The sequence below is a fragment of the Suncus etruscus genome, chromosome 1 (genome assembly GCF_024139225.1).
Source record: "Suncus etruscus isolate mSunEtr1 chromosome 1, mSunEtr1.pri.cur, whole genome shotgun sequence".
Taxonomy (NCBI): Eukaryota; Metazoa; Chordata; class Mammalia; order Eulipotyphla; family Soricidae; genus Suncus; species Suncus etruscus.
The window spans coordinates 71,254,907-71,269,891 of record NC_064848.1 but is presented as its reverse complement, the minus strand read 5'-3'; the positions used below and the strand labels follow the sequence as shown (position 1 = coordinate 71,269,891).

General features: G+C 46.1%; 1 protein-coding gene across 1 annotated transcript in view; it reads right to left on the bottom strand.

Moving 5' to 3' along the window:
• COL15A1 (collagen type XV alpha 1 chain) overlaps positions 1-14,985 on the bottom strand; it is a 196,607-nt gene that overhangs the window by 26,964 nt on the left and 154,658 nt on the right. Inside the window, exons 18-24 of the mRNA XM_049772921.1 lie at positions 10,314-10,349; positions 9,869-10,000; positions 9,653-9,721; positions 8,381-8,416; positions 8,185-8,268; positions 2,277-2,342; positions 57-92 (exon numbers count right to left, since the gene is read on the bottom strand). Coding sequence (XP_049628878.1) covers positions 57-92; positions 2,277-2,342; positions 8,185-8,268; positions 8,381-8,416; positions 9,653-9,721; positions 9,869-10,000; positions 10,314-10,349 — 459 coding nt within the window. The remainder of the gene's footprint in view (positions 1-56; positions 93-2,276; positions 2,343-8,184; positions 8,269-8,380; positions 8,417-9,652; positions 9,722-9,868; positions 10,001-10,313; positions 10,350-14,985) is intronic.

Here is a 14,985-nt window from a genome sequence, read left to right as displayed (position 1 = left end):
GTTTTGCATGGAGAAGGAACAGAGACCTCAAGGGAGGGGACCAAAGTGGTACTTACTGGAAATCCTGGCAGTCCAGGTGTGCCCTCAGGGCCCTGTGACATGCAAAGACAAAGAAGTGGGTCAGAAGCAATAGAGAATTGGAACCCGCCCATGGGGCCACCTTCTTCCCCTTCTAGCAGCTAAGCCAATCTTTATATTCTCACACCAGGCTCAGATCTACTTATTGGGCTGGAAGATCCTATCAAGACATTCACAGACACACAAGATAGGAAAGGGGCTGCCAGGAGATGCCTTGGGGACACTGCTCTCTCTTTCCTCCATGGCATTGAGGAGGGGAAGGATCTGCCCTGTGTGAAAGGCCTGGTCCAGTGTTTGAGGTTCAGTACATGTGGGTGCTAACTCTCCAGCTGGACCAGCCTGAGCCCACATGCCTGTGTAGTCAATAGGGTCTGGCACCATGAATGTGTGCACAAAATCTGGTCACCAAATTCCCCTATGCTGTCTTCATAGCAAGTGGAGAATTGGAAGAGATGGTCAGGATGTGGGTCCTCATGAGGAACACTGCTTCTGAACAGGGAAAGTCTGGCCCCACAACAGGGATAAGGCCTGTGAGGGCTTGGGCTCATACAACTGGAAGGCATGGATGGGGTAGAGGTAGATAGATTCAGACCAGAGGCCACTCGGTTGTGCTTCTCTTTCTTTCTTTTTTTTTTTTTTTTTTGGTTTTTCGGTCACACCCGGCGGTGCTCAGGGGTTACTCCTGGCTATCTGCTCAGAAATAGCTCCTGGCAGGCACGGGGGACCATATGGGACATCGGGATTCGAACCAACCACCTTTGGTCCTGGATCGGCTGCTTGCAAGGCAAACGCCGCTGTGCTATCTCTCCGGGCCCTGTGCTTCTCTTTCAATCCACAGAACAACCCTTACCTCTAATTGTGTGAGGGAGAACCATGCTTCTCAGTGAATATGGGTGTTACCTGCTGTGCCTTAGGGTGTGATCCCAAGGGCTTAGGCATGATTTGGATAGCAAAGAAAAATATATATTTTTAAATATATATAAGTAATATGTTTTGTTTTGCTATGTTTAGTCAGGGCCTAATCCTTACTCCACTCAGGAATTACTCTTGGTGGTGCTCAGGGACCATTTGGGGTGCTGGAGATAGAAGCCAGGTTGGTCTTGTGCAAGGCAAGTGAGTACCCTCTGTACTATCACTCCAGCCCTGGAAAGAGAATTCTTAAGTTTTTGGTGTCACTGAGCTGGCGATGGGGGTGGACATTGGAGATAGCTATGATCCACTAACAAAAGTGACTGAGCAGAAGAGGAACTCAGGTTTCTTTCCTTCAGATATTTGCAGATATCAGGGATTTCCTTGTGGTGAGGAGGTGAACATACAGGGCTGAGTCAAGGTAGTCAAGGTTCTGAACTCCAACCCATGTCCTCTCCCTCAGAGGCTACAGCTGGCAGCTTTGCATCTCTCTTCTCTTAAGAGCTGTTGCAGTGGTAGTAGGGAGGAGTTTTGCAGGGATCCGAGAGGCTGCTAATGCATGCAGCAGAGATGGGGCTGTACCAATTACAGGTCCTAAAGCCTGAGCATTTTGCTATTCTCCGATATCACAGAACTCAGCAGGGATTCACCACACAGCTGTGAGTGGCACCAGCCATTCTCCTAGGTTCTATGTACTGAGGACTGACTCTGCTTTAGTGGTACTAGCAGAGCATCTTGAGTTGGTTCTCCACCTTGGTAAAGAGGTCAGAAAGACAGAGGCTTTTCCCCTTCCCTCTTGTGCACAAGTTTTGCTATCAACACAAAGTTCTCCAGGGTCTCATATGTTCTGGAAAATGTGATCATGTACATAAGAGTAGCCCAGTGCTTTGGGTGGATTACTATAGGTTGGTGACTGATGAGCTTCCAGTTTCTAGATTTTTCTATGCATTTTTTTTTTACTGCTTTCCAGGGTTTACAGATTTGGGGACCATAAGAATTACTGGCACCTGTGGATGACCTTTGTGTTTGCCAGACATGTACCTTCTGCCCTGAGCCACCTCCATGCAGCCCAGCCCCTCTATGTCCCTCTGACTTTTAGGGCTGGAGGCTTTCCCTGCATCAGCTTTCCCTGCATCAGCTAAACCCTGAGTAAGACCTAATCATCACAGTGGCAACCTTTCAGAAATGCATAACTCCTTTCTCTTTACCCTTGCTGGATCCCAATTCTCTATTTCAATAGCCACTAGCATGACTGAGTTTCAAACAGTGGCATACACTGGGGATACAACCTGAGGTCCCATGAGCTCTGGAATGTCGGAAAGATTCATGACTCCATGGGTAATGTTGAGCAAAGGCTGAAGAGACAAAAACCAGAACCATGAGACAGGGTGGTGTACATGTGAAGCTTTAATCACAGTCACCCAGCATGGCAGAATCTGGGCAGACTGAACCCACCATCCTCTCACCTCCATCCCTCCCACTTCCTATATAATAGCCCTGAGTTATCTTTCGTACTCCTCTGTAAAAGCTGTCTCTTTAGATATGGAACAAAGAGGGTGAGAATAGGCAAGCAAGAGAGCTGGAGAGAGAGAGAGAGAGAGAGAGAGAGAGAGAGAGAGAGAGCAGAGCGCAGTGCTTGTGTGAGATCATTCACATGCTTGTTTTATATCAATGGTACCCAGCTGTGTATATCACATTTCCATTTTCTGTTCCTCCATAGCCACTCAGCATAAAAATCATTCTGTGCATGACTCTCTGCAGCTATGAGTATTGATACTTCCCACCTGAAAACTGCCAAAGAACTGCTGACAGGACCAAATGATTAGACTTGGCCCAAAACATGGGAAATCTCCATTAGCCCCATACTTGGCATGTTTTTTTAGTGAGTGTTATAAATGTCTTTATTTAAGCACCATGATTACAAGCATCTTTGTAGTTGGGTTTTCGTTATATATATATATATATATATATATATATATATATATATATATATATATATATAAAGAATACCCCCCTTTCACCAGTGCAATGTTCCCACCACCAATGCCTTCCACCTCACTCCTCCCTCACCCCTTGCCTGTATTCAAGACAGACATTCTATTTCTCTCACTCACTACCATTGTTATGGTAGTTGTCAGTGTATTATTTCTCTAACTGAACTCACCACTCTTTGTGGTAGCTACATATTGTGGGCCAGACTTTCCAGTCCTCATCTCTATTGTCTCTGTGTATAATTACAATAGTGTCTTTTATTTTTCATAAAATCCATAGATGAGTGAGACTATCTCACTTTATCTCCCTCTAACTTATTTCACTCTGCATAATAGTTTCTATGTCCATCCATGTATAGGAAAATTTCATGACTTCGTCCCTCCTGATGGCTACATAGTATTCCATTGTGTATATGTACCACAGTTTCTTTAGCCACTCATCTGTTGTTGTGTATCTGAGTTGTTTCCAGATTCTGGCTATTGTAAATAGTGCTGCAATAAATATAGGTATGAGGAAGGCATTTTTGTGTTGTGTTTTCATGTTTCTAGGGTATATCCCTAGGAGTGGTATAGCTGGATCATATGGGAGCTCAATTTCTAGTCTTTTGAGGAATCTCCATATTGTTTTCCATAAAGGCTGAACAAACAAGATAACATTCCCATCAGCAGTGAATGAGAGTTCCTTTCTCCCCACTTCCCCACCAGAACTGATAGTTCTTATTCTTTGTGATGTGTATCAGTCTCTGTGGTGTAAGATGGTACCTAATTGTTGTTTTGATTTGCATCTCCTTGATGATTAATGATGTGGAGCATTTTTCCACGTGTCATTTGACCACTGGCATTTCTTCTTTGAGGAATTGTCCATTCATTACTTCTTTCCATTTTTTGATGGGTTAGATGATTTTCTTGTTAAGTTCTATCAGTACCTTGTATATCTTAGATATTAGCCCCTTATCTGATGGGTAAAGGGTGAATAGTTTCTCCCAGTCTATAGGTTACCTTTGTATCCTCATCACTATTTCCTTTGAGGTGCAGAAGCTTCTCAGATAGTCCCATCTGTTATTTTGCTTCCACTTGTTTGGAGAGTGATGTTTTCTCCTTGAAGATGCCTTTAGTCTCAATGTCATGGGGTGTATTTTTTATCTACATGTCCTTCTATATATCTTATGGTTCCGGGTCTAATATCAAGGTCTTTAATCCATTTGGATTTTACCTTTGTGCATGGTGTTAGATGGAGGTCCAAGTTTGCTTTTTTGCATATGGTTAACCAGTTGTTTCAGCACCACATACTTGGCACTTTTTAACCAGACATTTCACTAACTTTCTCCAGTTCTTTGCGACTTTTTATTTCTCTGTATTCTACTCTACACACCACTTTACTCAGACTTCCATCACTTTCCTCAAAAATGATATTCTTGGGTCTGGAGAGAAAGCATGGAGGTAAGGCATTTGCCTTTCATGTAGAAGGTGGGTGGTTCGAATCCCGGCATCCCATATGGTCCCCTGAGCCTGCCAGGAGTGGTTTCTGAGCGTAGAGCCAGGAGTAACCCGTGAGCGCTGCTGGGTGTGACAAAAAAGAAATGACATTCTTGGGGCCAGAGAGATAGCACAGCAATGGGGCGTTTGCCTTGCATGCAGTCGACCTGGGAGGGACCCGGTCCGATCCCCACCCCCTTTCCATTTGGCCCAGTCTGCGAAGGGTGATTTTTGAGTGCAGAGCCAGGAGTAACCCTTGAGCACCCTGGGTGTGGTCCAGGAACCAATCAATCAATCAATGAAGTTTTAAAAAATGATATCCTCATATTGCTTTCTACCAGTTTCCACCCTCTCCCAGGCCTGTCAGTTCTCTGTGCCCAGACATAATCATGTTCTTCTCATCAGTGCTTTGGAAGCGACCTGAATTTGAAAAATCCTGTCCTCAATGCAAAATCTTTCTCAGCAAAAATCCTTCTCAGCAGGTAAAGTTTTTGCTCAGAGATACTGCCTTCAGAAAATCTGCCTTGAAGTCTCATACTGGTTCCCCCAATTAAATTCTTTATCTTCAGAAAATCTGCCTTGAAGTCTCATACTGGTTCCCCCAATTAAATTCTTTATCTGTTACAGTCATTCTCCTGACTGCATGGGAGATGGGCAAAAAATATGAGGACTGGGTCCTATTTATCGTTATGAGCAAAGAGCCATCCCTGGGACCTGCAGTGTAAGCAGTATGTTTCTGAATAGAGAATGAATAGAGAACGACAGTGGACACTAACCCAGCTAACAATGACTGTGCTGTGCTAAGTGCTGGGAATACAGTGGTCCTGTGAAGTACCCAGTCATGAGGAAGAGTCACATTAACTCTTTCCTGCCTGCAGCCTGTACTCCACTGTGGCTTGGAGCTCTGGGTCAAGAGAGTTCTGTATACACAGGCTGGAGAATCTGCAGGGATCTTAATGATGAAAGCAAAATTCCATCCTACTACCTTCCCTGCAGAAAAGGCTCAGAGAAGGAATTTTCTCACTGCTCCCCTCTGCTAGATTTCCTCTAGCCAAAGAGCTCATCTGCTGTAACCCTGTACTTCTCGTTGCCCCTTGCTCCTCTCCTGGAAGATATCACCCACTGATATGGTGGTTTGGGCGCCATGTTGAGCTCAGAATCCCCTTCCTTTCTGGGACTGGCCTCCTTCAGGGAGCATCCCCAGCAAAAGAAGGGCAGTTCTGGGGATTTGCTACTTTGAGCATTGGGTTCTTCTCTGGGCTGTGTCTTCTAACTGGCCTTAGAAAATACTAATGAAGAATAGAACCCACATTATTTCAAAAATTATTCTATGTTAATCCTCTAATATGTTAATACTCAAAGTAACCAGGCCTCCAATTAGACCTGGGCCTTTTGTTGTTAATAATTTTTTTTTGGTTTTTGGGTCACACCTGTAGCACTCAGGGGTTATTCCTGGCTCTGTGCTCAGAAATCATTCTTGGCAGGCTCGGGGGACCATATGGGATGCTGGGAATCTAACCACCGTTGATCCTGGGTGAGCCACTTGCAAGGCAAACGCCCTACCACTGTGCTACTTCTCTGGCCTTCTATTGTTATTCATTTTTGTTTGGGGGCCACACCCAGCAATTCTCAGGGGGTTAGTCCTGGCTTTGGAATTACTCAGAAATTACTCCTGGTGAGGTTCATTTGACAATATGGGTTGCTGAGGATTGAACCCCAGTTAGCCTTGTACAAAGCAAATGCCCTATCTACCATACTATCTTTCTGGTCCTCTGGGCCTATCGCTTTTTTTTTTTTAAATAATTTTTATTGAGACTAATGTCAATTACAAGTCTTTCACAGTTATATTTAAGGTACATAGTGACAGTGAGTTAGGGCAATTTCCACCATCAATGTTGACCTCTTTTCACCACTATTCCCAGCGTGCATCCCATCCCTTAATTCCTTGGATTGCTAGTGTAACAGGTCCCATTTGTGTATAACTTGTTGTAGTTTGGGTCTCTTGATTCTATTTGGTTGACTTTGGGTTGGGTATTTAGGGCTGATCTTTTTTTTGGGGGGGGGTTTGGTTTTTGTCACACCTGGCAGTGCTCAGGGGTTACTCCTGGCTCTACTCTCAGAAATTCCTCCTGGCAAGCTTGGGGGACCATATGGGATGCCGGGATTTGAACCACCGTCCTTCTGCATGCAAGGCAAATGACCTACATCCATGCTATCTCTCCAGCCCCTGGGTCTGATCATTTTTTATTTCCACTCAGTGCTCATGAGGCTGCTTTGCCCTTGGTACCAATTACTTCTTTTTCTTATTTTCTCAATTTGTAGGAAGATATAGAAATATGATGCAGAACAAGATGATTCATGTTCTATGGTTCTGTTAAAAAAAAAGCAGGTAAGAGCCCCTGTCTAGAAGCTATAAATATAAATTTAATAGAAGAAAAATAAAAGAAAACTAAAAAAGGGGGGAATGGTGTGTCAAGGTTTTGTTTTGCCTTTTTTTCCTCATAGGCTTGGTAAGTATTGGGAAAATTAAATTAGAAAGAAAGTTCTCTTGGCCTAAGAGATACAGGGTGTCTCCACCGTTAAAGCATACTGTCATGAGACCAACTACAGGCTCCGGACATGTTCGTTGTTGAACCCCAGGTCTTTCTTTATAGTGCCAGAAAATGTTCTGCTTAGTTGTGGTTGTCAAAGTCAGTCCTTTCTAATTAGAAATCTCAGTTTTTACACAGACCCTAGGACGAAGTCTAGACTAGAGTCTTTATGGTTCCAGATGTTCTGCTCGGTCACAGTTGTTGTAGTCAGTCTTCTGTATTTAGAGATCTTGGTTTTTGCACAGATCAGAAGACAGTGTGTCTTCTTATTTCATCTCACCATTTGTTGATGAGGTAGGGCAACCTGCTCTTAGATCAAGTTGTTACTGTTTCCTCGTCTCAGAATGTAGTATGAACCTACCCTGGGTAAATTGGTACCAGAGCTGTATTAGGGACTCCCCTGGGGGGGTGTTTACTTCCTGGTGCTGCTGCAGGGAACTGTACCAATTCTAAGGTTGGGATCTGGGGCTCGGGGTTGGAAGTCGATGTTCAATCACATGAGGTCTAAGTTGAGTCCCCATAACCTGTCTCTTTATTTTGGTTTGTTTGTTTTTGTTTTTTAAATTTTCTAAATTTTGGGCCACACACAATTATGCTCAGGGCTCACTCCTGCCTCTGCATTCAGGAATTACTCCTGGTAGGATCAAGGGAACATTTGGGATCCCATGTTGACTATGTGCAAGGTAAGCCTTCTATCTGCTGTACTATCTCTCTCTAGGTCCCTGGACCTGCCTCTTAACCTCTGCTTCCCATACTCCAGCTCAGGAAGGTGCTGCTGGCACTTCCCTGACACATAGCACCTCTTATGTTTTCAGGTTTACTTCTGGTATTGCCCCGAATGCTGCCCAGTCAGAGGAGAGCTATGAAAGAACCTTAGGAGAGAGCAGAGGCAGCAAGTAGGCAGAGAGAGAGAGAGAGAGAGAGAGAGAGAGAGAGAGAGAGAGAGAGAGAGAGAAAGAGAGAGAGAGAGAGAGAGAGAGAGAGAGAGAGAAAATGGTTAGTGGAAAAGTCTAGACCAGTGGCTAGCCACATGACCCACAGAATCAGAAGCCCCTAGGACCCAGGTCTGGATCTACTCTCTTCTCCCCTTCCACAAAGACTAGAAACATGCAGCCAGATCCAGCCTGAACAGTACTCACAGAAGGTAAGATCTCAATGCGTCCAGGCAGCCCCCGAGGTCCAGGAGGGCCCATGGTACCAATTCCATCCTTCCCTTGGTCACCCTGAGGTGGATAGAAAGAACATAAAGACTTTTGTTCCTGGACAATGTTCCCAGACCAGGCTAGGGTGTCCTCTCCAGCTCCTATCCACACCCCACTTAGATATAGACCTTACCTTGGGTCCCTGGTCGCCTTTATCCCCTTTGAGACCCTGGCGAGGCAAACACAAACATTCTCTTATTACCTTCTGTTCTCTCAGCTCATTCTCCTTCCCAGCTCTCCCTCACCATCTTTGTGTCTAAGTACTATGGGGACTGTGGTGAAACCCTGGGTCTCCTACATGCAGAGCACATGCTTAGCCCTTCAATGTGTGTATAGCAGAACCAAAGAATGAGAGGCAGATGCCCCTCAAGAATCAGAAATACCCCACAGAGAGAAGACCCAGGCCTTCTCCCAGTACAGGCAAGTGCCCCTAGACCTTGACCTCAGGGACACCATGTCCAGTCTGGGGCTGGGCAAAGATGGTGCTACTGCCCCTGCTGGGTCCCCCTACACATATGATGAGAGCCTTGAGAGTCTGTGAGGGGTGTCCTGTGGAAGTGGGAGTGGAGAGGGAGAGTGGAGTTCTGTATACAGCTGGAGGGAGCCATCCAGAGCAAGGGGGCCTTGAAACATAACAAAGAGGGAAAGTAAAGAGCAGAGGTATGATTATAAAGGGGAGAGAAGGGAAAGAAGAAGAGTGTCCTAGAGAAAAAAAGGGAAAGAGGAAGAGAAAAGGGGGAGAGTGAAAGGAGAGAAAAGGAGAGAGAAAAGAAAAGAGGGAGAGAGAAAAGGGAGACAGAAAGAGTAATAAAGAAGGAAAGAGGAAGAGGTGAGAAAGAAAGGGCAGAGAGATGGAGAGAGAGGAAAGGATGCAGAGAAAGGAAAAGAGGGAGAAATGAAGAGGGGAAATAGGAAGGACAGAGAGGAGAGAGGAAGAGGGAAAGGGAAAGAAAGGTAGAAGAGGGCGAGAGGGAAGGATAGGGACAGAGGAGAGTTTTTCCACACAATATTTTTTTGTTTTTGTTTTTGTTTTGGGGCCACACCGGAGGTCCTCAGGGATTACTCATAACTCAGCTTTCTGAAATCTCTCCTTGCAGGCTTGTGGGGCCATGTGACATCCCGGGGATTGAATCCAGGTCGGCCACATGTCAGGTAAACACCCTACCTGCTGTGCTATTTCTCCGGCCCTTCACAAAATATTTTGTGTAAAACTCTTGTGATTCTTTAAAAAAAAAAACAAAAAACAAGCAAACAAACAAAAACCAGTAGAAGGTGCTCTCAGGCAGCCACAGTAGTGGGGTTGCTGGCAGTGAGTGTCAGTAACTGGAGGGGGAGCAGGCAGGAGACACCCTTCCCTTTCCCTCAGGCCCCCAGACTCCCCTAAAGGGCTAGGGTTTCAACCTACATTGGAAGTTGTGGGTCTGCAGGGTCGAGGTTCAGTCTGTAGCTCGAGACTTCCAGAACCATCTGTGTCCTGGGGAAGAAAGAAGGAGTACTTTGTGGAGAGGTGTGAGCCCCTAATGGAACCAGGGCTGGAAGTAGGGCTCAGGATTGGTTGGCTGATCCTTCCAGGAATTTCAGAGCAGAGAACGCTCTAACCATAGAAGGGGGGAAACTGTACCTCAAATTCAGGTCCCATGATGCATCCGGGGCCTGGGGGTCCAGGGGGTCCAGGGGGCCCCGTGACCCCAGGAGTGCCCACGTGTCCATGTTTCCCAGGGAGCCCTGGTAAGCCTCTGCTGCCGGGGTCACCCTGGAAAAAAGATCATGTCTGAGTCCTGCCCAGCTCATGCACTGGGTCAGAAACACTCTTGGCGCAGAATTAGAGCTCTGGAGCCCCAGAACAGCCTCCAACAGGTTGCAAAGAATGAGCCTTTTTCCCTCCCTCCCTCCCTCTCTCCCTCCCTCCCTCCCTCTCTCCCTCCCTCCCTCCCTGCCTAGGCTGGGCCAAAGGTCTCTTCCCCTTCCTGAGCATCCCCTGCTTCCCAGTCCTCTGACCCAGCTTAAAAGTTTACAGTCAGAGAGAGGGGTGGAAGAAGGAGAAAGCCAGCTCCATTCATCTTTACCTTTTCACCCACGGAGCCATCATGGCCTTTTGCTCCCTGTGGAGGGGAAAGGCTATGTTAGTGCATCTCTCAGCTAGTTAGTTCAATGATAGATTTGGACTCCAGAACCAGGGCCTGAAAATGGCCCACATCCTGCTTTCATGTGGCCGTGACTCCAAGTCAAGCAGGTTTTAGGAATTACACTGAAGGTTTGTGACTCCTTCACAAGCCATTGACACATCACTGACCACCACCACCACCACCACCCTCGCCCCTCATCAAACCAGAGCAAGAGGAAAAGTTAAAGATAAACTGAGGGAAATGTCTGCAAAAACCAGTGTGCTTGCCAGGGCCTTTCCCCACTCCTCCCCCAAAGACAGTTAGTGGGGTACACCCTATACTCAGACCCAAGGGAGAACTTGGCCTATCTCCTGGCACTGTGTGGAAGTTGCTTAACAGCAAAAGATTGAAGACTGTCCACAGGCCGAAGCTGGAGCATAGTGGGCCTGCACGGGCAGGCTGCATGCCTACAACTTGTGTGTGTGTGTGTGTGTGTGTGTGTGTGTGTGTGTGTGTGTGTGTGTGTGTGTGGAGTGTCACAGGACAGGTTTGGGGGTGGGGACAGATGGGACTCCTACAGCAAGGAGTGTTGAGCTCTAGCAGAATTGAGACAAGCACAGGGTCTGTTGGTTGGGGTGGCTGTCTAAAATTTTGGAGGAACAGGGCAGGGTTGAGGCATATGTGTCACAGGTGGCTGACTGAGGTTTTTTAATTTTATTTATTTATTTGTTTGTTTGTTTTTGGGTCATACCCGGGAGTGCTCAGGGGTTACTCCTGGCTCTATGCTCAGGAATCATTCCTGGCAGGTTCGGGGGACCATATGGGATGCAGGGATTTGAACCACCATCCTTCTGCACGCAAGTCAAATACCTTACTGCCATGCTATCACTCTGGTCCCTGACTGAGATTTTATACCTGTCACCACATGGTACCCTGAACATTTCCCAGTGCAGCACTGAAGGCTTTGAGCACTGGGTAACTGGGTAACTCCCAACAACGCATCTAGTTGACCTGCAAGCCTGTTGGACTGAGAATTGCTGGGAGGCGTCCCCAGATCTCCTGAATACTGCCTAGGGATGCCTTCTCCCCTAGATTTTTTGTGGAGGACTAGAAGAGCCTGAAGCTCTACTCTGATGGCACTCCTATCACACAGAATAAGAGGAGTCTATTCAGGCAAAGAGGCAGTGGGTGCCTTGAGGATTTGGGGGCATCCTTGCCTGATGGCACATCCTCTCCCATTCCCTTTCCCAAACTGGCAGGTCTCACCAGCAGTTGCTACCCAACCCAGATTGGCGAAAAGGCAGAGACCAGCCACAGAGATATGGCAGTTTTAAAAGGAAAGGCATGAGTGAAAAACAGTATCATGTGAGGCCCAATGCTAAGAAAGAGATGGAACAGTGCTGGCTATGGCAGATTCCTGAGGAGAGAGAGGGCAGTGACATTCTGGGGCATACATTCAAGGTAGCTGATCTATACTCTCAGGCCCCAAACGGAGGCTACATATAACCAAGGAACAAGAGCAACTGGTTGTGAAACAGCAACAAAGAAACAGAGAGTTTAAGAATGGTGATGGAAAGAACCCTAGAGAAGACTGAATATCATAAGCAACACAAGAAAGAGAATCACACAGGAACCAGAATTCCCCCAGAGAGTCACATGAGGATAAAGACCTGGGAAGAATGACAAAATAGGGACACAGAGAATCAGAAGTTCCAACATCTGGGTTTGGGGAGTGGTAAAGTGGTAAAGGGAATAAACGGGATATAGAGAAAACAATTTTGAAGAAATGATGACTGGAAATTTCTGAAAACTTTGAGTCTCTTGGGGCCAGAGTGATAATACAATGGGAAGGCCTTTGCCTTGCACATGACCAACTTGGGTTTGAGCCATAGTACTCCATGTAATCTCCTGAGTCTGCTAGGAGTAATTCCTGAGTGCAGAGCCAGGAGTAATCCCTAAGTGCCATTGGGTGTGGTCCCTCCAAGAAAAACAAATTCCAGTAAAAAGTCTTAGAGTTTCTAAACTAATAGAGTTCCTAAAATACAGAGAAAAATGATTTGGTTTCTTTGTTTTTTTTTGGGGAGCACACCCAGTGGTGCTCAGGGGCTATTTTCAAATTTGTGCTCAGGAATCTGTGCTCCTGAGGGTGCTCAGGGGCTCATATGGGGTGTTAGGAATCAAGCTAGGGTTGGCTGCCTACAAGGCAAACACTCTACACACTGTCCTATTCCTCTCGCCCAAGAAGGATGATTTCGCAAAAGATCAACATCCATATATGATAAAGAAAAATTTCAAAACAACAACAATAATAAAAAGTCCTGAAAGTTTCCAAAGAGACAAACCAGACAGCCTTCAACACATAGAGCCCAGTGCTATCTGACTTTATGTCAGCAACACTTGGCTCTGTACAAGATCACCTTCAAACACACAGAACAAAGGCCTTGACCAGCTTGCAAAGCAATCTACAGACTTAGATTCTGTAAGCACCCAGGAGAGGGAAGCAAAGACATTTTAAAAGTATTCAAGGGCTCAGGAAGTTTGCCATCTGCAGACCCTCTCAGACTAGAGTATATAGGACTAAAGAACATAGTCTAACAAAAAAGCAAGAGAGGGCCCGGAGAGATAGCACAGCGGCATTTGCCTTGCAAGCAGCCGATCCAGGACCAAAGGTGGTTGGTTCGAATCCCGGTGTCCCATATGGTCCCCCATGCCTGCCAGGAGCTATGTCTGAGCAGACATCCAGGAGTAGCATCGCCGGGTGTGGCCCAAAAACCAAAAAAAAAAAAAAAAAAAGCAAGAGAGACCATAGGGTACTCTAGCAATGAAAAAATGCTCTTCTGTGACATTTATCATTAAAAACTAATGCAAAACACCAGAGAGCAGTCTGTTCTCCCACCCAACAGCCTGTAGTTGCTCCCAAATTCCAATATGCTGCCAGGATACGATTAGGAAATCTGAACAATTTTGCAGATTCCTTTGTCACTCTGGCCCTTTGGGACTCCCATCAAGGATGAGCCTGAACAGAGCTCTTGAGACTGATGAGATAGAAAAATAATATGTTCAATTCAGACTGTAACAGAAAACGCAGAACAACAGTTAACTCTCTGTGTGAATTGAAGAATGGATGGTGGTTCTGTGGGGCTAAGAACAGGAAAGAAGGTGAAGGAAACCACACAAAGGGCTGAGCACATGCTTTGCATGTGGGAACCCTGGATTTAAGCTTCAGCACTGCATGGTTTTTTGAGCACTGAGCACTGGGTCTGGAATAGCCTCAAAACAACTCCAGGAGTGACCCCAAATAAACAAGAAAACAATACAGTAGAAAGGAGATTTTGGAGGCTGGTCTCCAATGAGCCCTTCAACATCCTTCCCAGAAGCTCCCAAGTAGCTGGATAAGCAGGTGATTCCTTGCTAAGTCCTTCAGTCTATAAAGAACTCAAAGCTAGATACTCATCCTCAGGTGGGGAAAATGAATCAAGGAATACTTCTATCAAGTAAAGCATAGGTCTGATACTGTTACTCTGCGAGAGCAGGAACACAAGGCTTTGCATATGCAAGGACTGAGCTTCACCCAATGAGCCACATCTCTAGGCATCAGATTTTTTTTTAGGGTGGTGGGTCAGGATATGCCCAGCAGTGTTTGGGAGTCTTTCCTGGCACAGCTGAGAAAACCCATGTGGCACTAAAGATCATGAAGCCCAGGGATATTGCAGGCAAAACCTTTGTGCCATTTCCCAATCCCACCCCATCCCCTGCCAACAAAGACCGCCTACTTTTGAAGACAATCTGATGAATGACTAAAAATTTTTCCCAACTAAATTAACTGGACCAGATTCTCCAGGAGTGGGGAATCTGCACTTAAGCTGAGAGGGGTCACCAGGCCCTGTAGCAAGAAGACAGGTTAATTCTTACAGCAGTAAGGAGACCCTTTCCATCAGTGTCCATCCAACCACGGAGGGCAACGTATGAGCAGGACTTGAGTCTCTATCACCCAAGAGATACCAACTGGACAGAAGCTGAGTGTTGGAACACCAGATCTATTCTACCCGTGGATGTCCTGTGGTGCCCCCGCCCTGAGTCTGGGGTTTCTCTTCAGCGTGCTTCTCTGTTTATATTAGTTCATGCTTTTTGTACTGACTTAAAGTAAATGTCACAGGTGAGTTTGTTTCTTTTCCTCCAGCTCTCCCCATGCAAATTTCCATGTCCTCTTAGCATCTTCTTTAATTTGATCACAAAATATCCTAAGAACCACATTGTCACAGATTAAGGGCAGTTTTAGGAAAGAGGGAAATCTGTTTACCCCAGCCAGCCTGCCGCTCTCGCATGGCTGATCCCTAGGCAGCTGCACAGTGCGCCTGCGTGCACATTTGTGTGCAGAGGTGGGTGTGGGTATTTTTAGGTGCCAGACGTGTGGGTGTGGGGGGGGGCACGTGGGGGAAAATAACTGGTAAAAAGAAGAACTGGGAAGATGGGGGCAGGTCTATGACGCTTCCTGCAAAGTGCAATTTCTTATGAAAGAGTGGGGACGTGTGAAAGAAGTGCTGTAAAGCCTGACAAGTGCTTCTCCGTTTTGCATAGGCTTTGGGTTGCTGTTTCAATGACAATGAACACAGCAGAGATTCTCAGAAAGGGG